The sequence below is a fragment of the Oncorhynchus kisutch genome, linkage group LG18 (genome assembly GCF_002021735.2).
Source record: "Oncorhynchus kisutch isolate 150728-3 linkage group LG18, Okis_V2, whole genome shotgun sequence".
Taxonomy (NCBI): domain Eukaryota; kingdom Metazoa; phylum Chordata; class Actinopteri; order Salmoniformes; family Salmonidae; genus Oncorhynchus; species Oncorhynchus kisutch.
In genome coordinates, this window is record NC_034191.2 from 56524241 (window position 1) to 56552002 (window position 27762).

A 27762-nucleotide genomic window follows, 5' to 3' on the forward strand; every position below is an offset into this window, starting at 1 on the left:
TCACGTGTCCTACTTATATTAGTACACTGGTAATAACCGAATCCTTACGAAACTTCTATTCGATCAAATAAAATACACATAGCAAATAAGCCATTTATTTTGTTGTTAACCAAATTGACCTCCACGCAAAAACACATCGCTTGGTGAGCGAAAAAAAAACGCCATCTGCTGGTTAAGACAGATTTGGGTCTAGTTATACCTCTCGCTTCGCTTCTTCCTCTCTGTTCAGACCCGCATACACAGGGATCCCTCCCGACTCGAAGAGCAAGTCAGAGTACAGTACTTTACAGCCGGGTCGTCAACATGACTTCCATCTTTTGAATGGGTGTCTTTAAAAAAAAAAAATATGTCTGATTAATAGTCGACTTGCTACGTTTTACGAGGAGGGGAGAGATTGACCAAACTAAGCCAACATTCACTGGGTGCGGCATCGCTTTGCCTCCCACAGGGGTGATCGATCGGGCGCTTCTTCTGTGGTAGCAGTTAGCTAGCAGCCGCAGGAGCTTGTCTGGTGTGACTCCATTCATTCACAGCGGCGGCGAAGATGGTGGACCCGGCGGAATGCACCATCAAAGTGATGTGCCGTTTCAGACCATTGAACAAGTCAGAGGTGGAGAGAGGGGATAAATACATACCCAAGTTTACAGGGGAGGATCAAGTGTCTATCTCGGTGAGTTGGCGTTCAAACACGGCAAACATTGGCCTACGAAAACAGTCCCCGGCCTTTGTAACGTTAGCTAGCTAAGCACTAACTAGCTAGCTAACGTTAGCTTGCAAGGGCACTTTATTTACCCTTTCTCATAATACCTAGCCATATTGATGTATCACATTCAAATAGCTACAATTTCGCATGAATCTCGAATCGATTCACAACACATGACGCCCGCAACACCATTGAGCGCCAGCTAACGTTAACTCCGCTAGCTAGCTACTGTTTGTCTTGCCGTCTAATTTGAACTAGCAGCTAACTCGTTAGCTAAAGTAAGTTATGTCCGCGGCCTACTTATTCATTGACTGGAATTTGAAGAAGTGTAACTAGCTTAAGAGGGGATGGCCGAACAACTGATTTGGCTATCAATCCTGTATCTCAACTCCCAGCCCTATTTTCGGAGTTGGCTACCTACTTATGATCGCACAAATGTGTATGTAACTATCCGTCCCTTGTGCGTTATTGAAATAGTAGCTAGTTACTAACCTTAGCTAACTAGGGATAGCCACGTCGCAGATGCCATCGCCTTTTCTTTTTTTTATACCTTTATTTAACTAGGCAAGTCAGTTAACAAATTCTTACTTTCAATGACGGCCTAGGAACAGTGGGTTAACTGCCTGTTCAGGGGCAAAACGACATATTTGTACCTTGTCAGCTCGGGGGTTTGAACTTGCAACCTTCCGGTTACTAGTCCAACGCTCTAACCACTAAGCTACCCTGCCTCATTGACAGCTGTCATTTTTTGGGCGTATTGAATGGTTTAACTAACTAGGCCCGACAATTTACTACAAATGTAATTTCCCGGTAACTGACTTCAGATACGGTAGCATAGAGCCGGTGCTTTGTTCTGGAATAACAATTTGGGGTGCAATACTAGGATAGAAAACTTGGAGTCAGGTGATCTCACCTGCTCAGTACACTACCCCACCCCTTCCATGGCCTTGTAAAAAGGAAAATGACAACGACCATAACTGCTGGGACAAACTTTATGGACTTCTAAGTTACAAGAACTTAGCACAATAAAAGCCCAAACACTTCCCTCAATTCTGTAGCCCTAATGATGTTAGTTTCATAAATGATAAACCCTTTTTTAACATTTCCCAAAGAGATGTGAGTGAATGGAGGTTGAAAACTGGAGAAAGAAGTCCCAACAACAGTGTCAACTGTACTGTAGAAGCTAAGGGTGTGGCATCTGGTCATAGTGACTGAATACACATTTGTTATGTCATGTGGTTAGGAACAAAACTTTTGGCCCCAAGCATAACATATGATCCACAGCAGCTTAACTTTCTTCATCTTTGAAAGATAAATTGTCAGGCTTATTTATACTAAACTAAGAAATAATATTTTCCTTTTCTTTCCTATCTCTCTGGAAGCGGAAACCATGTGTCTTAATGACACCCTATTCCCTATATAGTGCACTACTTTTGACTGGGGCCATACCCAATATAGAGCATGGGGTGCTGGGCGCAATGTGTCCCACAACATTCCTCCCTATGAGAGAGACAGAGAGAGACTTATGTTGTCATTGGCACATTCTATTTTACAGTGTAACTGGGAACAGTTGAATGGATGGATGAGGGGTGTGGTGTTTTTATGGGGGAGGGATGTCATGTCATTTGAGTAGGCAGTGACTACTGGAAACATTTCTTTGTCCAGATTTCTTTTAATAGAAGCTCACTATGCTTAGCCTACTTCCTAGTACATCCACCCAGACCTCAGGGTATGAGGCCCAAATGGCACTATTCCCTACTTTTGACAGGGGCTCTGGTCAAAAGTAGGGTTGGACCCACTAGTAGCATTAGCAAGGGTGGACATCCCTGGGAAGGATACATCTTTTGTTGGTGTTGACCAGTCTCTGCCTTTGCGTTCATTTGAATAACATTGGCCTCTTTAACCTTTTATGAGATGTCCAGCTACTGCCACAGGGTAACCTATAATCCCATTGGCAACCCTAGTGTTACCCATGGCAAGACTACCCAAATACTGTACATCAATCATGGCCCATAGACTGACCCTGATGTGCTGGAAGATTGGGGTGTGTGGCTTGCCTAAAACCTGACATTCCAGCTGTTTCTATCAGTCAGCATCATGCTCATTCTAGTTCAACAACCCTCCTCTTCTCTGCTAGGAGCGATGGATTGTGCTTTTCAGAGAAGCAGGCACACAGAGACAAATTGGCCAGTTTATAGTCCAGTAATGGAGGACAGCAGGGAGACTGTGGTATAGTATTAGATCCACAATCTAAGAGGTTGGCTGGCTGCAGGCACTGGCAGGAATCAAAACTGTGGAATAAGCTGTGTCACAAATGGCACCGTATTCCCTACATAGTGCACTACTTATGACCAGAGCCCTGGGGATAGGGTGCCATTTTTGTCGCAGTATTGTACTACTTATGACCAGAGCAATAGGGATAGGGTGCCATTTGGGACACTGACATATAAAAGCCTGTGTCAGTCTGATGATGAAGTCATTTCCTTTATGGGTTGTTCCATCTCATTTCAGCAAGCCATGACACTCACCATCTCAGATTGTTCTAAAATCATTTTTGTAGTTAGAAATGGATAAGATTAGCATTCCTGCAACATTATTTTGTTGAGTTAGCTTGATTTCTCAGAGATCAAATTGTAACGGATTCCATCCAAATTGCTCATGTTAATGTATAGGATTCATATAATATTACCTAACAGCTGATTTGTACCATACTTTTTTTCTTTCTAACAATGAGTAAGACATGAGGAATCCAAATAAATGGTCAAAGCCATGTCCCATCCTACATCCTGTAGGTTCCATGTTCTGACCACTAGATGGTGCTGTTCCTGCTATTAGGTGAACTTTTTTAAAGAATCCCGCACCCACAATGTTGTTAAAGGGATAGATCACCCAAATTACAAAATTACATTTGTTTCCTTAACCTCTAAGCAGTTAATGGACAAAGTAGGACAGGAACCCATGATTTGGTTTTGTTTACCCGGCACTGTCTTACAAATCCAATGTGTGGTATCGATATTAACATTTCCGTGCTTCATATCCACATCCTCTAAGTAATATCATTGAGTTACACAATACATATTTACATACTTTGGATAATTTGGACATGAAGTGTCAAAATGCTAATATGGATACCATTGACTTGCATTGGATTTGTGCCACAAATGCTAAAAAGTTAACATTTAAAATGGTGGACAACAAAATCAAAGCATGGATTGCTGACATAAGGAAACCAACATGTCATTTGGGTGAACTATCCTTTTAACATGGGGGGGATCATACTTAAGAAAATTATCATACTTAAGTAAAGATAACTTAATAGAAAATGACCCCAAAAATTGTCATACTCCAGTCACCCAAGTCACAGACTGTTCTCCCTGTTACAACACAGCAAGCAGTACCAGAGCGCCAAGTCCAGGACCAAAAGGCTCCTTAACAGCTTCTACCCCCAAGCCATAAAACAGACTACTGAGCAATTAATCAATTGGCCACCCAGACTATTTACATTGACCCCCCCCCCCACTGTAGCTCTGCCTGAAGCTCAGTATAATTGATATGCTTTTTGTTCTACTTCTTTAGAAGTACTTCTTCTTTAGAATGGCTCTGTTTGGTGCCAGCACAGGAGAATCAAGTAAAATCAAGTCAGTGTCCCAAATGGCATCCTATTCCTTATGTAGTGCACTATGGGCCCTGGTCAAAAGTAGCACACTGCATACAGAATAGGGTGCCATTTGGGACACCACCAAGGCTTCCTAATAGAATGGTGCAACCCATCACTACTACCATATAAGCCTAGTCCTTGGCTGGCATTTTGGTGGTGCTCACAGGCACATAGTCAAAGTGATCATTCAGAATGAGGACACCCCACGTCGGTGTCAAGGCAGCAGAACCATAGATAAAGACTATTTTGTCAGTGCTCAGCTATGCACAGCCCATAGCAGCACAACACAAAGGCTGCGTCCCGATTCTCCACCCTTCTCCTGAAGTGTGCCCCTGCACACGTTCCGTCATGGATTTAAAAGCATTGGATTGGTTCAAGCATTGGCTGGAGAGAGTTTCCACCATTGTTATTCCATGTGAGAAAGTGTACAAGTGCACGCTTCGGGAAAAGGGGGAGAATCAGAATGCAAACAAAGATTCGGATCGAGGTCGTCAGACTATTGCTAGGGTTGTAGATAGAGGAACTGTAGTGGATCATTTAGTCCTACTCAGACTAGTCTCAGACTAGACGTAACATAGTAAATGTAAATCCGGGTCACTCAAATTAGGATGATATGTTACATTTGGTATGGTTACATCAAACAGAAGGTTACTTAAGGCAAAAACAAAAGTACGGATGCTGGCTCGGGGTGGACATATAATGTGAACGTCTAGCAACCCAAAGGTTGCTTGTACGAATCTCATCACGAACAACTTTAGCCTTTTAGCTACTTTGCAACTACTTAGCATTTTGGCTAACCCCTTAACCAAACTCCTAACCTTAACACTTAGAGCTAGCTAATGTTAGCGTTAGCCACCTAGCCAATGTTAGCAACAACAAATTGGAATTTGTAACATATAGTTTGCAAATCCGCGACACTGTACGTTTTAGAAAATTTGTAACATATTGTACAAATTTCCATTTGTTTTATATAATATGAGATGGAGTGTCTCGGATTTATACAGAATAATACGAAGTGCTTGGAGACCACGTTGCTGCTCTAACACCATCACTCTCACACAGCGATACAGTATGAATGTCAGCAGCACACAACTTTTCATAAAAAATAACCTTACAGGTTGTTTCCAATTATGCTGGCAGATAGCCTATGAACATAATGTTACCCACAAGGAAAGCTTCTGTAGGTTTTAATTCCCAAACTGTTTTAGCTACTGCACTGTAGTTTGAGTATTCCATTTTATTTTCCCATACTCTTTAATGACTTTCATTTGGCCAAGGAAAGTAGACATTTTCTCTTTCAATGCACAGTTTTTTAAAGTAGGCTAACTCAATTAAAACATTTGTTCTCCGAACAAGGTAAAGTAGGCTTCTAGAGGTCCCGCCTATACAATGATAGAGGGAACGCTGTGTCATCCTAAAGAACTCCCTCTGATGTACACTGTAATGATTGATATTGGCTGCTGCTGTCAAATGAAGAGCCTGAAGTGCCCTGCTGATCAGTTGCCAGTCAGTAAAGCAGAGACACAGAGGGAGGATGCTGATGTTTCTTAGCTGTCTCTGGCCCTTAGTCACACTGAGAAGGGGAAAGGCCAGGGCTACATCCCAAATGACACCTTATTCCCTATATAGTGCACTACTTTAGACCAGGTCCCATCCATTGCGCTGTATAAGGAATAGGCTGCCATTTGGGACTCAGCCTTGGTCTAGTGTGCAGTGGATCTCTTTACAAAGGAGTCCATTAGTGGACACAAACCTCATTTTGAAAAGGCTGTGTTTGGACTTAGTTGGTCTGGTGGTGAATACCGTATACTGTGGTGTTTCTCATTGACCTGCTGGGACGGCTAATGTAATCTCTTGTGCCTGTTTTGAATACCTGTCTACCGGTATTTCAATTGTTGGTTGATTTGTTCATTACAGAATAATGGTCATTGGTCAGGTACTAAAATGGAGGTCAAATGTCTAATATCTATATATATGCCTGGGTAGTAGGCCTATACAATATACACACCTTGTATAACAGGTTAGGAGGCTATATCAGTAGACCTATGCTACCACAGAAAATAGGCCTCAAGTAAATGTCAACCTTAGAACAAGTTTCTGTTTAGACATTTTCCCTCGTCACATTTCTTATCATTCTTGCCATTCTTGTACAAATATACTATAGGTATCCTTTGTTGCCGATTCACTTTTACCTATTGTCCTACAGGGTAAACCGTTCATGTTTGACCGAGTGTTCGGGTCCAATACGACACAGGAGCAGATGTACAAAGCCTCTGCTCAAAAGATAGTTAAAGGTAAGGAAGGATGGATACAGCGTGTCTTCAGGTAGCTAGCTCTGGTGCTGTGCTAGCAGTGTGAACCTTTTGGCAGTTTTAAAGTGATGCTTTTAATACGTTCTCCATGTATTTTCCCTCTGTACACAGATGTGCTTGATGGCTACAATGGGACTATATTTGCCTTTGGGCAGACATCGTCTGGAAAAACGCACACCATGGAGGTGAGTGAAAGGCCTATACAATACATGCGTAATGCGTTTGGTCAAAGGTCAAATGCTTTCAACCAGCGTTGGGGTCAATTCCATTTCAATACAATCACATCAGGAAGACAACAAATTTCAATTCCACATTTTTTCTCATAGAAGGACCTTAAGTAATATTGGAATTGGAATTTAAGTGTACTTCCTGATATGACGGTATTGAAACGGAATTGACTCCAACCCTGCTTTCAACTGTTCTATGATTGACGGGAACCTGTCTGTGTCCTGTAAAGGGTAGCCTCCATGACCCGGATGGTATGGGGATCATCCCCAGAATAGTCCAGGACATCTTCAACTACATCTACTCCATGGATGAGAACCTAGAGTTCCATATCAAGGTATGGAGCACTTCAACCACACAGCTGGCCTCAAGTGCTTCTATTGCGAATTGGACATTTTTAATAAACCTATGACCGAGTACATTCTGCCCGTCCGTCCCTCACTGGGCGCTGATTAGCTAGTTATTCCATATCGGCTACATAATACTACTAAAAAAAGACTGCACAGCAGGATTGTTTCTAATCAGAGGTTTCTCTGTTGCAGGTTTCATATTTTGAGATTTACCTGGACAGGATCAAGGACCTACTAGATGGTATGTACTGTGTGTTGTGGCACAGCAGGCATCCTCATTTGACCATTCTGGAGATATACAGTGCCTTCAGAAAGTATTCATACCCCTTTGACTTATTCCATATTTTGTTGTCTTACAGCCTGAATTCTAAATGGATTTAAATCGATTTGAAATACAGAAATGTATTCACACCCATAAGTCAATACTTGTTTATCAGCTTTGCACATGTGGATTTTCTCCTATTCTTCTTTGCAGATTTCCTTAAGCTCTGTTATGTTATATAGGAAGCGGTGGTGAACAGAAATCTTCAAGTGTTTCCACAGATTTTCAATGGGATTCAAGTCTGGGCTTTAGCTGGGCAGTTCAAGGGCTTTCACATTTTTGTTCTGAAGCCGTTTCAGCGTTGCTTTGGTTGTATGCTTGGGGTCATTGTCCTGTTGGAACTTAAATATTCACCCCCAGTCTAAGGTCATTTGCACCCCGATGCAGGTTCCCATTAGGCGTTTGCCTGTATTTGGCACCGCTCACTGTTTGCTTTATCCTTACCATTCTTCCCGTCCCTGCCGCTGAAAAGCATCCCCATAGCATGATGCTGACATTGCTATGCTTCACGGTAAGAATTGTGTTAGATTGGTGATGAGCTGTGCCTGGATTTCTCATTTGAGGCCGAAAAGTAATCGTTTTTCTCTCATTAGACCACAGAATCCTTTGCTTTATGCTCTCTCACATGCCTTTTTGCAAACTCCAGTCTTGCCTTTTTCTCAGGAGTGGCTTCCGTCTGGCCACTCCCATTATATAGCCCAGATTGGTGAAGTGCTGTAGAGACTGTTTTCCTTCTGGCAGGTTCTCCTGGATTAGCCAAGGAACTCTGTAGTTCTGACAGTTTGGTCGGATGGCCAGCTCTAGGCATAGTATGGGTAGTTACATCTTTTTTTCAATTTACCAATGATGGTCTATCAAACGTTCAACACTGTAGAACTTGTTTGATACCTTTTCCCAGATATACGCCTCCTAAATGATATCTCGGAGATCTTCAGACGGTTCCTTTAACTTCATGGTATAGTGTCTGCTCTGACATGAACTGTCAACTGTGAGACCTTATCTAGATGGTTGTCTCTTTCTAAATCATGTCCAAACAATTTAATTGGCCACAGGTGCACTCCAATCAAATTGTAGCGAAATCTCAAGGATGACCAAAGGAAATCGGATGCACTTGACCTAGGGCTGTGGCGGTCATGACATTTTGTCAGACAGTTATTGTCATGCAAAAGTCTGCCGATCTCGAGGTAATTTACCGTTATTTAACATAAACACGTTTAGTATCTCCGGGGCTCCACGCAATCAAGCTGCATGTTAGCCGGTGATGCGCACCTTTGGAACTTCGACATAAAAACATATTTAAAAAAAGTCTAAATCAATTGAATATACACAATCACAATAAACCCATTATTTATTTTAGTCTGGTCTAAAGAAACATTATGATATGAAGAAAATGTATTTCAGAAGAAGATATGTTATCTAGCTATGCTCCATGCCATTGACTGTAGGCTTGTTAATTTAGCTGACCAGATGTGCCATTATTTAATATTATATTATTTTATAGTGAGAAGAATATAATTGAACTTAGCTGAATAAAATGGAACAGATATTTTTTCCATTCCGGAGCCAGTTCGCTATGTTGAATGTAAAACACTAGATTTAGAGATATTTGGCAACTTTAGTTGTGAATGATAAACCATAGAATGTCTTAGAAATCAAAACATATATGGGCTGCATGATGTGACTATAGGCGATCTCATTTTTAAAAATGTGTTTTTATTTAATATTTAAAACATACAATATACTCGCAGTGAAGCCTCTAAACAACTACATCACATGAATCATCTAACAGACTCGCATCCAAAACGACACACAGGAGCAACCAGGGTCAAGGTTTACGTGTATGTTCACATGTGTGCATTTGAATGAGAGTGTGTGTGTATATGCATGTGTACGAACACCTGCACGGCATCAGCCTCAGACATACCGGCATTAAATGTAATGTCACTCCCCCTCAGTGTCATTTAAACTGACTTGTTATGTTTTATTTGTTTTTTATTTGTATTTTTTTAACTTTAATCTTTGACCGTCATTCTATCCCCCGCCCAGCATCTCCACTCCCACTTGTCTCCAATTCCACATCCCAACCCTCAGCCCATCCCATCTCTCTCTGCTGGCCACCCTCTTCGGATTTCACCATAGATCTTTCAACTATGCTGTGATGTTTAACATACAATTTCAATCTTTAAAATAAAAAAATCTACAGATTGCGAGTTGTATGTATGTGTATATATATATATATACTTTTACTAAGAGTATTAGTAATTGACTGACCCAGTCTCTCCAGATCTCCCAACAGTACTATTTATTTATTTACCCCCTTTTCTACCCAATTTCGCAGTATCCAATTGGTAGTAAGTCTTGTCTCATCGCTGCAACTCCCGTACGGACTTGGGAGAGGCGAAGTTCGAGAGCCGTGTCACCCCGAAACCCAACCAAGCCGCACTGCTTCTTGATACAATAGCCAGCCGCACCAATGTGTCGGAGGAAACACTGTACACCTGGCGACCGTGTCAGCATGCACTGTTAACCCACTATTCCCCGGGCGCGGAAGACATGTCGATTAAGGCAGCTCCCGCACCTCTCTGATACAGAGTGGTTGGATTAATGCGGAAGACACATTTCTGTTGAATATATTCAGATGGACAACTGACTAGGTATCCCCCTTTTCTGCTGGAAAACCGTTATTTTACTCCACACACAAACCACTGTTTGAGGAGCATGCTCTCGCTGCGCGACCAGTGATATTCCGCCCAAACTCTGTATGCCGATTATCTACTCCCCCAGAGCCAGATTAACTCGTGGATACCATTTGTATGTCCCTGTGTCCAATATGAAGGAAGTTAGAGGTTGTTTTGCGAGTCAATGTTAACTAGCATTAGTACAATAGTGGGAGTTTATGCTAGCAGATACCCATAGACTTCGTCATTGCGCTAGCTAGCAATTGCGCTAGTTAGCAACTTCCTTCAAACTGCACGCAGAAACATACAAATGGTATCCATGAGTTCATTGGACTCTGCAGAAGTAGATTTTTATCACATTTTTTATTTAACCTTTTTAACTAGTCAAGTCGGTTAAGAACAAATTCATATTTTACAATGACGGCCTACCCCGGCCAAACCCTCCCCTAACACGTACGACACTGGGCCACTGGGACTCCTGATCATGGCCGGTTGCGATACAGCCCGGGATCGAACAAGGGTCTGTAGTGATGCCTCTAGCACTGAGATGCAGTGACTTAGACCGCTGCGCCATTCGGGAGCAAGTAGATAAAGGGCCTCCGATGCCAAGTATCCCTTTAAATGCAGGCGCTTGCCTGGTGATGATTCCTTGTTACAACGTTGATCAACAACCTGAAATAACTGCAATAATAAAATCTTTTTTTTTCTTTTTTTTTTTCCCCTCTCTGCAGTAACAAAGAACAACCTGTCTGTACATGAGGATAAGAACAGGGTGCCCTATGTCAAGGTGAGGCACAGATCAAGTGAACCAAACCATCTATAATGGTACCATAGATTCATGAATGTTTGGTCAGGGGGATGAATTGATGAGACAGTTCAGTAGATGAAGAGAATGATGGATTGCCTATAGATCAATTGGAAGAATGGTTGTGGGTCACATGGCACCCAATTCCCTTTGTAGTGCACTACTTTTGATATATGGGTGCTGGTCAGAAGTAGTGCACTATAGGGAATAGGGTGCTATTTCGGATGTGTAGTTTGGAGAAAGTTTAAAGGACTTACAATACCGATTTAACTTCCGGATTGTCCACGACTTTAATGCCAATGTCAACAAAAAAATGTATCCATAATCGCTTCTTTGTCTTTGAACGTCTACCATGTCAAATTAAATAGTTGTTCCTTGGTTCTCTGTGTGTCCCTAGGGGTGTACCGAGCGCTTTGTGTGCAGCCCCGACGAGGTCATGGATACTATTGACGAGGGCAAATCCAACCGGCACGTTGCCGTCACAAGTGAGTCAGTCCAACACAGTCCCTGCTGCTTCTCATGGGTTCATCATCCTCCTCAATGGATCTCCTGATCAACCAAGACAATCTCACACAGCAGTGTCAGGCTACGTCCTAAATGGCACCCTATTCCCTTGATTGTGACTACTTTTGACCAGGGTCCATAAGGAGATAGGGTGCCATTTGGGATGCAATTACACATCCATTACATAACTAGGGCCGGGAGTTTTTCTGACCAGGAACCAGGAAAAACTGTAGACCCTAGTTATGAATAAATATTGCTGTTGGCATTAGATTTGTGTGTTAACGTGTGTGTGTGTGTGTTCCAGACATGAACGAGCACAGCTCCAGAAGTCATAGTATCTTCCAGATCAATGTGAAGCAGGAAAACACTGCTACAGAGCAGAAACTCAGCGGCAAGCTCTACCTTGTCGATTTGGCCGGGAGCGAAAAAGTACGTCTCCATCTTATTTTTCTCTCTGTGCCTTCCTTCCTCTGTGCCTGTGTTCCGATCATTCACCCTTTTTCAGAAGTGTGTTTTTGCATAGATTTTACAATTGCTGTAACTCACTCCAGTCTGTGGTTACGTCAGTCCTATGCTTTTAAATGCATGACTGTAGATTGCATGGTCACACTTGTGAAAAATCAGGACGTAGCATAAGCCAACGATTATCAACTATGTTCGACCTCTGGCATTTTTTTTCTTGAGTGGATGGTTAGGGTTCCGGAACACACATACAAATAATTTGTGGACTACAAATTGACAACAAGAAGCCCAAACAGAGATAATACTTGGCTGAAACATCATCCTTTCAAACCTTGCTTACATTTCATATACAGTCTATCTCTCTATTATGCGTGGGAATACTTTGGAACAGATTTCCAATCACTCGGCTGATTTGCAGGCGTTTATACAGTCCTATGTCCAACAATAAACATAAAATAAAACTTTTGTGCAACGCCTGCTTTCTCCTACTGTCGCTGTACTGTACATATAGCCTAACACGCTGCTATTGATTTGAGCATTTGGTCACAGTGAACTAACTAGCCGACCACATCGAAGGCCATGGATCAAGATCCTGTCCATGGGGTGTACTTGTACGTCAAGCTGCAGAAATAGGTGATGTGCTTCTGCCCTATAGGCTGTTCTGGCTTGGACAAGGCCACGTACTTGTACCACCACATCTTGGATCGCCTCGAGTGTTCAGCACATCTGTTACTCATTACTCACACGACAACAGCAGTAATCTGTTTATTATTAATCTGATGATAATCCGCAGGATGGCATTAAGATCAAGCAAAGCCATTAACATGCTTTGTGGCCCTCTTTCATAATCAGTTTTTGTTACATCAATGTTTGTTGTGGTCTCCTGTATTTTCTTTGTTAAGACCAGTGTGTTTTGGCAGCATTATCTACCTTAATCAGATATGGGCTGCGAAGCAAAATGGCACCGTATCCCCTACATAGTGCACATAGCACCCTCGGTGTTTCCCCTAGGATTTGTGGGGTACCTTTTTTTTAAAGTAGGACTGTGAGAAGGTCACTTCTGGGGACTTTTTAAAAGCACATCATACTCAAATGCTTGAAAATGTAATTATGTTGACACCATCTGAAATGTAATTTGATGGTAGCTGCTGCACTGTAGGGAGATGAGGAGCAAGTGGTGGCTGTACGCTCATGGCTCTTATTTGCGCCACTGCTCACTCATTTTGCAACAAATATACTTTTTAATTTGTCACCCTGACCTTAAAGGTATAGTGTGAGATTTTGGCAGTTAAGCCCTTTTTCTGCTTACCCAGAGTCGGATGAACTCATGGATACCATTTATTTTAGGTGGCAGGTAGCGTTGGGCCAGTAAAGGTCGCTGGTTCGAATCCCTGAGCCAACTAGTTGAAAACTCTGCCTGTGTCCTTGAGCAAGGCACTCATCCCTAATTTGTCCATTAAGTCGCACTGGGTAAGAGCGTCTGTTAAATGACTGAAATGCAAATGTCAAAATGTTATGTCTGCATGTAGTTTCGGAAGCCATTGCTAACTAGCATTAGCACCATTCATTGCGCTTACGCTAGTTAACAATTGTCCTAACGCTAAGTAGCAACTTTATTCAAACTGCATATGCAGACTTCCAATTTGTATCCATGAGTTATTCTGACTCGGGTAGAAAAGGGGTTTAATTGCAAAAATTGTGCACTAAAAGCACATCTGGAAGAAATATTTAAAGGGGCCGTGCAGACTTCCCGTTTAAAAACCTTTTTGTCCCACCTCATGACGTCACAATGTGAACGGATTTATGATACCCAGACAAACAGTCATTGGTCTAAGGGGGGTGGCTCTACACATCCTATTAGCCAATCAGGGCTGGGAATGTAAATATCTTCAAACTTGTTTCCTAATTCCCACACGATCAAACTGAGCATTTCAAGGGCCGAAGGAGGCTCAGGAAAATAAATTGCGAAAAATATATTTAGGATTTATTTTCATTAAATACAAAGGGATTTGTTAGACATAGTGATTTAAACATACAATTATGATGACTGCATGAGGGATTTAATAATAAAAAATATATATTTTGAGTGACGGCAGGTCCTGCTGCTAAATGAATATAGGGGACACACTGGCACCCGTTTCCCTATTAATTATATATATCTATAGATCTATCTCTCGTGTACCACTAAATCGGGAATAGGATGCCATTTAGGAACCATGTTTATCTTAGAATTTTCTGATCTAATATGAACTCAAGTGATACGCTCTTGTACTAGTGTTGTCATGAGGGTGGATTGTGTGGTGGATTGTGATCTCCTAAATTTTGTGTGTGTGTGTGTGTGTGTAGGTGGGTAAAACTGGAGCGGAGGGTGCGGTGCTGGAAGAAGCTAAAAACATCAACAAGTCCCTGTCTGCACTGGGCAACGTCATCTCTGCTCTGGCTGAAGGCTCGGTGAGATGACCATAACACTTCACTCGGCTCACTTGGTGCTGGGGAGAATGATTGCGTCCCAAATGGCACCCTATCCCTTACGTAGTGTACTTCTTTTGAAAAGTTGTGCAGTATACAGGGAGTAGGGTGCCATTTGGGACTCAGATGTCAACAAACAGCTGTTTTAGCAGTAGGGGAGGAGATGGAGTACATATTGGATGAGGACATTTTGGAATAGGGTGGTGGGGTAAATATGCACGTGTCAAGCACAAAAGCACCATACCAATCTTGCCGTAAGTCAAAGCTGCTGCACTTATAAAATGTACGTTTTCAGTACATGAGCCAATGAATTGGCTAGATGGCACACACAGATCTGGGACCAGGCTTTAATGTATTACCCTCCAGGAAAAAGCGATTAGTATTGTAGATTGACTGTGAAGCTCATGTCACTCTCCCCCCTCCTCTCTCCAGACCTATGTCCCATACAGAGACAGTAAGATGACCCGTATCCTGCAGGACTCTCTGGGTGGTAACTGTAGGACCACCATGGTCATCTGTGCCTCACCTTCTGCCTACAACGAGGCTGAGACCAAGTCCACACTGATGTTCGGACAGAGGTACGCTCTCAGCCCCTGGACTGTATTTTATTTGGTTACTGTACCCCCAATAACATTTTAATCTGTCTGGACTACCCCCTCTATACAACGGATCATTAGGCCTATGTTCTCCGGTCATGGCTAGAAGGCATCCAGCTTTTGTCAAATTAACCCATTACACCTCTTTGTTTAGGATAATTAATGTAGCAGGTTTGGAGAATTAGGTTAGGGTTAGCTAAAATGCAAAGAAAAACTTTTTTTTTTTACATTAATATGACAAAAGCTGGATACTGGATACTTCTGAGTCTTCCAAAGCACCCTGGTGTGGATTGGACAGGTACCCCCGTGTCTACTAGTAACTGAGTTGAGAAACAATGCTGTAAATCTGTAAATGACCCAGAATCAATAGTGTTAAAGTCAGTCAGTGGACGGAAGTGTTATAAATGTCAATTGAATGAAGGTACCACAGAATTAAATAGAATTATTGGTTCTCTATGCTTAGTATGATGTTAGCAATGGCGTGAATGTACTGCTATATGCTTTGAGTGGTCGGAAGTGGTTGACTTGTCAAACGCACTGCCACTCTGAAAGGTAACCGTTGTGTTACCTCAGAGCAAAGACCATTAAGAACACAGTGTGTCTGAACGTGGAGCTGACGGCAGAACAGTGGAAGAAGAAGTATGAAAGAGAAAAGGCGAAGAACACGACCTTGAGGAGCACCGTCACCTGGCTGGAGAACGAACTCAACCGCTGGAGAAACGGTGAGAGAAAAAATAAGTAGTTCTTCAGTTGTTGTTCTAGGATAATTGATTATATCATGAATAGGTATGAACAGGGTTGTGTTCATTAGTGCACTTGCAATGGAAATCGCGTTTAGAGCAAACAGTTTTTGTTGCAATAACACATATGACCCAGAAAATGGTCTGCCTGTTGAGTAGATACTACAGAAGCTGTCTTCTCTAACCAGGGCCTAAAATGTACTTTAAGGTCCACCAGCCACTGTGGTAAATATATATATTTTTTAAATCTACCAGCCACTCATATCTTTTAGCAGCCCAAATATTTTTTTGCCATAATTACATAAAAACAAAAAAATGCAATTTAAAATAAACAGATTATGCTTTGTAATGTTTCTAAAACATGACATGTATTTTTAAGAAGTAATATAGTATATTGCTACATTTTATTACCTTTTTCGGGACCCTAGTCTTTTAACCAAAATATCAGATGAGAATTTTTTTTTAACTGCCCCTTTAAGGGGGGGTTACTGTGGTAACAGGGCCACTTGAGTCCTAAAGTTGAAAAACAACCGAACTTGTGAACAAAACGATTCGCACGTGCTCATTATTAACTTTGTACTTTTTACTTGCTAATGTAATGGTTGTATTGTAGAGCACTGCAAATTCACCACCCGCAAACATGACTGGTAAAATAGATATTCTGATGCACCAATACCTAAATCCACCCACATTTGGCAGGTGTTAATTTTTCCCTCTCCCTTCATCCCGCCATCCCTCTGTGCTGCCTCCTGTAGGTGAGAGTGTGCCGGTGGAGGAGCAGTTTGACAAGGAGAAGGCTAATGCTGAGGTCCAGGCTCTAGACAACGTGGTGAATAATGAAAAGATGACCCCCTCGCCCAGCATCCCAGGGGTTAAACTGACTGACGCAGAGAAAGAGAAGTGCGAGGCTGAGCTGTCTAAACTCTACAAGCAGCTGGATGATAAGGTAAGGGAGCAGAGCATCACACTGCAACCCTAGGGTGCCATAAAGATTTCAATGACGTAGTCATTTAAAATATGTTTTACTGACGATATAGGTTTTCCTTGATAACACTTTGGTCTCAAAAACACCCCTCTCTCCCCCCTCCTTTTTCTCTCTCTCTCCCCCCTCCTTTTTCTCTCTCTCCCCCCTCCTTTTTCTCTCTCCCCCCTCCTTACTCTCTCTCCCCCTTCCTTTATCTCTCGCTCTTCTCTCTCCCTCCAACAGGATGATGAGATCAACCAGCAGAGCCAGCTGGCAGAGAAACTGAAGCAGCAGATGCTGGACCAGGAGGAGGTAAACCCCCTCCTCTATTTTGCACCCCCCCCTGCCGTGCATTTACTGCCCCCCTGCTGGGCCATTCTGTTAACTAGGCCATCAATCTGCCTGTATAGGCTCATCAGGGCCCAGAGATGGGGTCAAGCTGTTAGCTGACTGTTCACCCAGACACAGCTGGGTTAAAGAGGCACCTCTCAGCCTGCTGCTCATCCTGGCGAGAATCTGACATCCTAAAGCATGAAACACAATGAGAATCTCACTACCGATAGACTGCCGATATATACTTATCACAGTGGGAGGCCCTCCCTTCTCTTGCCTGAATGGAAGTGGTACCTGCTGCATGCTGACCCGGGAGCGATGAACCTACCGATTCTACTTGTAGAACCGCAATGCTTGTCAGTTGCCAACATCTTGTCTTTGCTTTATGGGGGTTTGTGCTCTTTGGTTTGGTCAAAGTACACAGATGCAATGCACAAAATGCTAAGTAGTTCCTCCAAACTAGCTAACCACTGTAGCTAGTATTGACATAATTAAATCACAATGGATTAGCTAGTTTCCATGAAACAGCTGCCTGTTAGTGTAGTGTCCTTAGCTTGCTAGCTTTGTACAAATGAGCAACATTAGTGCAGATAGCTTGGAATCTAGACCAATGCGCACGGATAACGCTACTGCCACCTTCTGGTTTGGAGTATTTTAATAAGGCTGAGTGGCTGATGACTTCCAAGGTCTTTGCGGTGTGAACACGAGATTGACTGCCGACACTCAAACGTTTGACAATCCTACGATGTTTCTGAGCTTTAACACTCTCAACTCAGCCTTCAGTACACTGGATTTTAATTACAGATGAATGTTCAGAATGAGTAGGGACTTATTCATTGTTAGGCCTGGGTTGTTTTCAGTAGGGCACATAGCATAATGTTCTGCAACAGAAAGCATACATCCATCTTATTGGCCAAGTTAATTCCTATTGGACAAGTTAATACCTCCCACCTACGGTATCTGTTTCAAAATGTTTTCTCCCTACTGAAAACTCTGTTCCTTCTCCAGCTGCTGGCCTCGTCACGTCGTGACCACGACAACCTGCAGGTGGAGCTGAACCGTCTGCAGTCTGAAAATGAGGCGTCCAAGGAGGAGGTGAAAGAGGTGCTTCAGGCCCTGGAGGAGCTGGCTGTTAACTACGACCAGAAGAGTCAGGAGGTGGAAAACAAGACCAAGGAGTTTGAGGCTCTCAGTGAGGAGCTCAACCAGAAATCGGTTTGTTTTATTTTACACAATGTTACGGGGAAAAAATTAATGAAAATATGATATGAACTGAACAGGAAATTCTAGGATTTTAAAGATTAATCAATTAACAATCAGGGTTACAGGTACAATGTCATTGATTAGCTCGTCCACCCAGCTAGTGTCCCAGGTCAGCTGTTGAATCATTAAGTCCCTGATTAGAATAAAATAACAAAAGCCATAAGTGTTTTGGCCCTCCAGGCATGGAGTTGAATACTATGTAGGAGTTCACTGCATTGTGAACAAAGTTGGTTGGCATTTTGTGAAATCAACCTGTCCTGTTTGTCCTCCTCAGAGTATCCTGGTGTCCATTGACTCTGAGCTGCAGAAGCTGAAGGAGATGACCAACCACCAGAAGAAGAGGGTAACTGAGATGATGTCATCGCTGCTCAAAGACCTGGTAGAGATAGGCATCGCCGTGGGCAGCAACGACATCAAGGTACACTTCATTCAGTGCCACACCAGCCAGTCATGGAATGGAAGCCCAGGATTGGGATACTTTTGGGAGGGGGAGCCTGTGTGGCTCTTATGTACCATTTAACCTCATCGCAAACCATACCTAACCTCATCCCAAACTTACGTAACCTCCTCTTAAGCTATGCATTAGTTAAACTGTCTGATGCATGACTTTTGCACGGTGACATTTGAGTCTAACATTTGTGCCTTTCCTCGCCTTCTCCCCCTTTCTCCCCCTCCCAGCAACATGAGGGCAGTGGTCTGATAGACGAGGAGTTTACGGTGGCTCGTCTGTACATCAGTAAGATGAAGTCGGAGGTGAAGACCATGGTGAAACGCAGCAAACAGCTGGAGAGCACCCAGGCTGAGAGCAACCAGAAGATGGACGAGAACGAGAAGGAGCTGGCCGGCTGTCAGCTACGCATCTCCCAGGTAACCATTGTTGACGTCACCTGGAACAGAGGGCTCGGGGAGTGTGTCACTGGGTGGCTGTCACTCAAATTCAATTCTAATCACGTCTATTTCAATTCATTGAATGAAAAGCAATGAGGAAAATTTGGATTGGGAATGTGATTACAGTTTACCTCCTGAATTCACTGAATTAAATGGAATCGACCCCAACCCTGGTTCCATTTATTGCTACCTTTTCACTTTCTCTCGCTGTCTCTTCAAGCACGAGGCTAAGATCAAGTCCCTGACGGAGTACCTTCAGAATGTGGAGCAGAAGAAGAGACAGCTGGAGGAGAACGTCGACTCTCTGAACGAGGAGCTGGTCAAGATCAGCACTCAGGGTGACTACAACTTTTACATTTTTTAAAATAATTTATTCGTCCTTTATTCAAATAGGAAGATCCCTCTTAACCGAGGAAGACCTGTCCCCAAGATGGCACATAACACATTCGTTATTGAACTGTGTATTTTTATATATTCTTTTCAACAGCAGGGCTTGACATTCAGGTAAATTTGCTAGTGGCACACCTGGGTCAGTGCCAACTGAAAGCTACTGTGCCGGGGTCAAGATCTGACAGGAAAACGAATGATTTGTTCATAATTTTAGGTGATTTTATCTTTCAGGTGATTTTCTTTCATTTCTGGATTGAGCAAGTAGCCTATACAGGGTTCATACAGACATTAGTATGTCAAATTCAAGGACTTTCAAGGAATTTTTCAAGTACTTCATTGTAATTTTCAATTACCTACATTTTATATTTAATTGTTGTAATAGCTTATAGAAAAAAAGAAAATGATGCAGAAAAAAAGTATGCGTTACCACTAAGAATAATACTTTCTTTAATAGGCCTATCCAATGGCATTCTGCATTGACATTCACATTATTTTTACATGCTAAAATATGTCAGAATGTGGGCATTGCCTTACTAAATAGACAGCATGCTCCCGACACAAACGTTCTAATGAAGCCTGTCCATGTGGTAGATAGTCACTCGCCATTTGAGATGTTATTTTATCATGTTTTCAAATGAAAGCGACCAAAAAAACGTGTTCCTTTTATAATAGAACGCTTTGTATGGAAAAGCAAGTCGAATGTTGGCTTTAATGTCATCTTGCTCATAATAACCGCAACAGGTCAGCGCGACACCCTTCAATAGAAATGGCGGGAAACAAAGGAAAGCTGCTACATATTGCCGCTTCGAGGCCTGAAATGAAATCGCAGAATAATTATACTGAACAAAAATACAAACGCAACATGCAACAATTTCAACGGTTTTGCTGAGTTACAGTTAATTTAAGGAAATCAGTACATGTAAAAAAAAAAAGTGTATTTATTTGGCCCTAATCTATGGTTTCACATGACTGGGCAGAGGCACAACCATGGGTGGGCCTGGGAGCGCGTAGGCACACACACTGGGGAGCCAGACGGCCAAACAGAATATTTTTTTCCCCCACAAAAGGGATTACAGACAGAACTACTCCTCAGTTTCATCAACTATCAAGGTGGTTGGTCTCAGATGATTCCACAGGTGAAAAAGCCGGACGTGGAAGTTCTGGTCTGTGGTTGTGAGGCCGGTTGAACGTACTACCCAAATTCTCTAAAACTATGTTGGAGGCGGCTTATGGTAGAGAAATTAACATTTAAATTATCTGGCAACAGTTCTGTTGGATATTCCTGCAGTCAGCATGTCAATTGCACGCTCCCTTAACACTTGAGACATCTGTCAATTGCACGCTCCCTCAACACTTGAGACATCTGTGGCATTGTGCTGTGACAACTGCACATTTTAGAGTGGCCTTTTTTAAATTGTCCCCAGTACAAGGTGCACCTGTGTAATGATCATGCTTTGAATCCGCTTCTTGATATGTCACACCTGTCAGGTGGATGGATTATCTTGGTAAAGGAGAAATGCTCACTACCAGGGATGTAAACAAATTTGCGCACAATTTAAGACAAATAAGCTTCTTGTGCATTTGTAACATTTCTGGGATTTTATTTATTTCAGCTCATGGAACATGGCACCAACACTTTACATGTTGCGTTTTATATTTTTGTTTAATATATATTGGAGCTGCAGAACTTCTAAATCGGCTACCATAACTTCAATGTCTTTTTCAAGGACCAAATAGCCTAGAGAAAATTTTCAAGGTAGGCTATTCCAAGATGACTAAATTGCTCATCGCAAATATTCAACCAATATTTTGAACTTTTTAAATACCTGGCTTGCGTTCTTGCCTTAGTATTTACTGGTATATATCATAACTTTGAACATCTTTCCTGCACCCTACCGCTGTCGGGTCTTCGGTGAGCTGCTCCACACAACAACCAGCTGTTTGAGAGCTGCACACTCTCTGCCCGACAGATTATAGGCTATATGTGTGCAGTGCCCTTGTGATAAATAATCGGAATAGCAAACAGCTTCGGGAATCCATCTGTTTTTGAATACATTTTATAGCTTAGATTATAGATGGCATTATTACAATATTTTTTTTCACTAGCTCGATCGGACTACGGACAGGGAAGATCAACTGGCCCGGGGGGTTTCCCCAAACCTTCCCGGGCAAGCGGGCTGCCCTGTATGTCGAGCCCTGAACAGTATATCACTATCTAGTGGTGAAATGATTGCTGACACACATCTACTTTTCTCCCCTCACAGAGAAAGTCCAGGCTATGGAGAAGGAGAACGAGGTCCAAACTGCCACTGAAGTAAAGGTATGACCAACAGTGGATTTTTCCTGACAGGCTATTCTTTCCTCACTTGATAACTGGTTATCCATATTATTCTAACTTTTTTTGTTTGTAATCAGTTGCATTTGTCTACAAGATTCTCCATGATTGTATATTTGATTCCTGTATTGGATAAATATACCAAATATATATCTTTAGTCAAAAGTTGACTGCTATGAAAGTCCCGGTAGATAAGTGTCTGGTAAAAAAGACTATTATATTGTGTTGATACTTAGTTGTAATATATTTGTTGTTCCTAGGAGGCAGTTGAGCATCAGATCCAGTCTCACCGTGAGGCCCATCAGAAACAGATCAGCAGCCTGAGAGACGAGCTGGACAGCAAGGAGAAACTCATCACTGAGCTGCAGGAGTAAGGGAACACGCGCACATTAAATCCTTGAGGCCCATTGGACACATGGAACAAATGTTATTTTCTAGTTAGATTCTGTCTCACTATGTCTGTATCTGTCTCTCTCCAGTCTGAACCAAGAGATCGTGCTGGAGCAGAAGCGCCTGAGGGTGGAACACGAGAAGCTCAAGTCCACCGACCAGGAGAAGAGCCGCAAGCTGCACGAGCTCACGTGCGTAAACACCCATCCGGTTGCCATCGTACACACACAATCAATATTCACACACTATCATTTGTCCTTAGCTGATTTCGCTGCATAAATGAGAAGAAATAAATGACTGTCTGCAGCCATATGAACAACGGTGACGTGGCAATGGGGAGTCACCGATCTGGTTGTGTGTGTGTTACAGGGTGATGCAGGACAGGAGAGAGCAGGCCAGACAAGACTTGAAGGGACTGGAGGAGACTGTGGCTAAGGAGCTCCAGACCCTACACAATCTCAGAAAGCTGTTTGTTCAGGACCTGGCTACCAGAGTCAAGAAGGTAAAGCACACTGAGTTTGCTTTTTACAAGCGAGAGATGCACCACCCCCCTCCCCTCATATTAGCATTTTTAGAAAGACCCTAGAAGGAATCATATGAATCAGTTACTTTATCAGCCCTGTGTAATGAACAACATTCACATAATATTGCCCTTATATTGCACAGTACCATCATCACCGGGAGAGTGCGGGATCCACGTTCAAATCTAATTTGATGTTGCATGCGCCGAATACAGCAGGTGTAGACTTTTCCGTTAAATAAAACTGTTCCCTTCTAACCCTGGCCTGTTACCCTGTTGAATGTTTAATGAACCTCCGCACCAGACAAAAGAGGGAGGCTTTGGTAACTAGGTCAGCCTGAAGTTCTCTTCTTCAAAGGTGAAGATTTAAATAAGATGCTGTCTCTGTGTCCCAAATGGCGCCCTATTCTCTTTTTATAGTGGACTGCTTTTGACCAGGGCTCATAGGCTCCAAGGTAGTGCGCTATATAGGGAATAAGGTGCCATTCGGGACGCACCTGCTATGCTGCTGTGATTCAGAGACTATTATGAGGTTCTTCACCAACCCTCGGGCTTCAGGCTCTAGCTGGCTCACATAGATAAGATGGAGAGGAGAGAACGCATGACCCTGGATCACATTAATAAGTTAGATTAAAAGTCCTATTTATCAGCTCTGAGTCACAAATGTGGTATTTGTGATGGTACCAACATTCCAACCTTGAAAGTCTATGGGTCAGTGAAAGGCATATTAATGTGGTATATTAATTTACTGCTTCCCAGTGCTCATTTCAAACTCTGAACTTGTGGCTTTATTGGTGCCTTTTACAGAAAATGGAGAAGCGTGTGTCTCATAAATGATAAATAAATGGAGAGTGAATGATACATGTGCTGTAAAACAAAATGTTCAGTAATGTATGTTTTCTGCAGAGTGCTGAGATGGACTCTGATGATACAGGGGGCAGTGCTGCTCAGAAACAGAAGATATCATTTCTGGAGAACAACCTGGAACAGCTTACAAAAGTCCACAAACAGGTAAACAAACGCATACATCTGATGTTATGAGTTCTTCCATGGCAGAGAAGTATCCTGCTATGATCGAATGGTATGGTTCACTAAAGTCAGTAAGCAGGTACAGACCACAAAATTAGAATGAGTAGAATGCACGGCCCCATTCATTTCAACGATGCCGCAATGGGTTCTATGCCTGTTCATTCTGTGGCACAGATCAGAGCCCTTTATTGTAATGGAAGGCTCTGTTACAGACATGCCAAATTACTCCAAGATACAAGTACTCTTCTGTCAACACAAATGTTCGTCACACGTCGAAAAGATACCAAGGACAACTGCAATGTGACTGAAAGAAAGAACAAATTAATTAGTGAGTGAAACCTGTATGTTTGGTCCCCTGTCTATTTCACTCACTCACTACCCCCCCTCCAGCTGGTGCGTGATAATGCCGACCTGCGCTGTGAGCTTCCTAAACTGGAGAAGCGCCTGCGTGCTACAGCTGAGCGGGTCAAGGCCCTGGAGTCTGCCCTGAAGGAGGCCAAAGAGAACGCTGCACGTGACCGCAAACGTTACCAGCTGGAGGTGGACCGCATCAAGGAGGCCGTCAGGGCTAAGAACATGGCCAGGAGGGGCCACTCGGCTCAGATTGGTGAGGAGCGAGCACACACACAGGCATAAACACATGTATTCATACACACACAGTCATTCATATTCACAGGTTTAACGCTTGTTTTTTTCCCCCCCCGGAGAGATCTGTCCTTTGTTCTATAAATACACTTACATTACAGTTTGGTCTTTTCAGACGCTAAATAGTGATGCCAATAGTGTTCCTTTGATGGTATGTAAACTTGGTTGTGCCTCTGTACTCCCCAGCCAAACCTATCCGGCCTGGCCAGCCTCCTGTGGCATCCCCCACCCACCCCAACGTCAACCGGACTGGGCTCTTCAACAACCAGCCCACCTCCATCAGAGGAGGAGGGGCCACGCAATGAAGGAACGAGAAGTAAGTCGAGGCCTCTCAGAAGACTTTACTGAGCCAGTTCGCTTGGTTAGAAAATGTTTTGAAACTGTGAGGCACTACCTGAATTTGTCCAATAAGAACACAGATACTCGTTTTCCGTTGCTAACAGATTTACTACTGAACACGGCCCTGTTTTTTTTGTTATAGACCAGTCAAAGCTTAAACAAGTCTTGCTTTTCCTCCACTCATTTTGTCTTCTGTCTCTCTTTGTCCTTCAGTTGCTGAAGAAGATAAACATATTCACAGTCATACTAAGATGCAAAGATCACCCACAGGAGCTGGCATTCCACTACACAGAACTTGTCACATGACATGGGACGATTCTTCCAGTATCAACGTTTATAATCTATATGAAATAGACACAGGCTGTACAGTTATTTTTCCTGATCCTTTTTGTTTGAATGAAATTGATTTCCTTACAAAACAAAAGACAAAGATCAAACAATAGAATAAAAGTGCGATCTTGGCGCCTGGCGACATGAACAACATGTAACTAATAACGCGTACTCGTAGCTCTTCCATTTTATCTGTCGCACAGCAGTGTGTCCCATTAATGTCCTAAAAGGTTTTAGTCTGCACTTTGCCACGTTGAATGTATGTTGTCGCAGGTTCTCCCCCAAAAAATATAAGATGTTTTTTTTTTTTTTTTAAAGACAAAAGTTTGGAAAATCTGTTGAGAAGCATCCTAGCCTGATTATCCATGTACAGTATATCATCAAATTAACCCTGCTGTCTAGATTAAAATAAGCTTTATCAAAGCTATACAAATACACTACTGTCCTATTGTACAGTTAGATTGAGCACTGACATTTTTACTTTCTCTTTGACGTTTGTTTCTTACGGGGCTAAAATGCTGTAGTAGAAGACATCTTCCCGGACCATGCACTTGTGATTGACAGAAAATGACTCCCAAATGGCACCCCGTTCTCTTTCTAATGCACTACAAGAGCTTGGTCAAAAGTAGTGCACTAAATGGGGAATAGGGTGCCATTTGAGATGAATCCTGTTGGATAGGACAACTGTGAGGCGAATGGCAAAAAGTGAGATTTTTTTTTCACATTGGAAAATGAAGCTGCTTCAGTGTCACACCTATCTAAGTCCAAGCTATTCAGTCCATGTTAACATACTGTATGATGACATTTTATAATGGTTGAACTGCAATGTTCCCTATCAATGTATATCAATACCAGCACATGCAAGTGCTTCGTAACCCCTTTGATAAAATGCAACACGTCTTGTCCTAGTGATGTCAATGTTATCACTGAAGAGAAAAGTACCGTCAGTGGAAAGATTACTTCTCGGACCACAAAAAGATTGTTCTAGATGCTTGACTGTCCTGATGAATTTGTCAAGTATATGATGTGTCACTATGCCAGCGTATCCCTCTACTTCGCCTATCATAAGGACATGTTAGATAATGCTCTATATCGAAGATGACGTTTAAACAAATGTTCTCCGGCAAAAATATAGAAATGGGTTTTAAACTTTTTTTCCTCCCTTTCCCCCCCATTGGTTAGTGTGTAGTAGTTTGTGTGAGAACTCGTATGAGCCCCTCACTTTAGCCCAATCATGAGTTTCATAGTGTCTTGTTTCTGTGCCTACTGCCTGTGTAGTTGTGTGGTTTGGGCATATATTTGAGTGATTCTGTTTTTCCTCTCTGTATTCAACTTTTTTCATCGGTGTCTGAATCTGTCATCAAAATTCTTCAGCAGCCCAACTTTTTAATTTTATGACTCTGCACACCTGCCTCTTGTATGCAGGGGTTTGCTTGGGGGACTGGTGAATTGGGATCTGCGTCAACACTCACATGCCCAAACTAGCCAATGCATTGCTTCATTCTAAGTAACCTTGTCTCCTTCTAATTGTGTCTAGTTAACAAGATTACATTCTAAGTGGGATGCTAATGTGGATGTAGGAACGGAGCCTGTCTTGTCCACGCAGTCACCAATCTTCATAACACCATCCTCCCCTAGCTACAGTCGATAGATGGCATCTGAGTTATTTATTGGTGTGTAGGCAGGATGAAAGCTTTAGACGCTGCCATTTTGTTTAACTACCTAAATTGTTGTTTTTGTTTACCGTTATTGATTTGACTATTTTGTATCCTCCATTGCTTAGAAAATGAAATGATCCAAAACATTGTCCTTCCTTCCCAATACTGTGTAAAACTGAAGCATCTGCGAAGACTGTCTGGTAATAGCCCAGTGCTGTACAGACCTGACTATAGTGAGTGCAATATGGATCAGTTATTGTGAAGAAGGTTTAAGGTGAGGGAGTGGGACCTGCAAAAAGTAAAACAAACTAAAACTAACGAATCAGTCTGACTTTTGGTTTGTCATGTGTGATATTTGAAGTTGAAAATTTAGCCTGAAGCACTTTTTGAAATGTATCTTGGATTACAACTCTTTAAGTGTCATAACTGTACCTGCCATAAAGGACCGCTCAAATACCGATTCTGCTCCTTTTCTGCAAAAGGAAAAACACAAATAAGCGAAGCATAACCGGAGTTGTTCTGTCTTTGGTTTGTAAACTAATAATCAAATGATTGTCTGAGAACTTGTGGTCTGGCCAGGTTACGATGGTCGGCACTGTCTGTGTATGATGCAAATTGTGTGTGTATATTTTATATATAACCCTAGGGAGATCAATGCATTGCAGTGTTCTGCACATCGTTATCCTCAAGTGCTTTCTGTAGCCTTGGTTCCCAAGATTTTACCCTAGAGTTGAAACCAATAAAGTCTCAAAGAGAGAAGTCCGTGCACTGCTTACTCATTTATCGTGGTCAACTTTTTTTCATCAGGAACGGGAAGGAAACGCTCCCCAACCTTGCTTTCCAAAATCAATGAA

The 27762-nt window shown here is 42.4% G+C and overlaps 1 protein-coding gene across 1 annotated transcript; it reads left to right on the top strand.

Annotated features, from left to right (window-relative positions):
• Window positions 1-182: 182 nt before the first annotated feature.
• LOC109908738 (kinesin-1 heavy chain-like) lies at window positions 183-27667 on the top strand. The gene is made up of 25 exons (XM_020507402.2): window positions 183-670; window positions 6568-6655; window positions 6785-6858; window positions 7131-7235; window positions 7441-7489; window positions 10980-11035; window positions 11451-11538; window positions 11862-11986; window positions 14366-14470; window positions 14921-15066; window positions 15658-15806; window positions 16580-16770; window positions 17032-17100; window positions 18130-18336; window positions 18659-18802; window positions 19063-19251; window positions 19493-19610; window positions 21927-21982; window positions 22258-22367; window positions 22477-22578; window positions 22757-22889; window positions 23814-23918; window positions 24327-24543; window positions 24768-24897; window positions 25134-27667. Exons 1-24 carry the CDS (start codon window positions 545-547, stop codon window positions 24884-24886), a joined length of 2871 nt encoding a protein of 956 aa, XP_020362991.1. The 5' UTR covers window positions 183-544; the 3' UTR covers window positions 24887-24897; window positions 25134-27667.
• The last annotated feature ends 95 nt before the right edge of the window (window positions 27668-27762 follow it).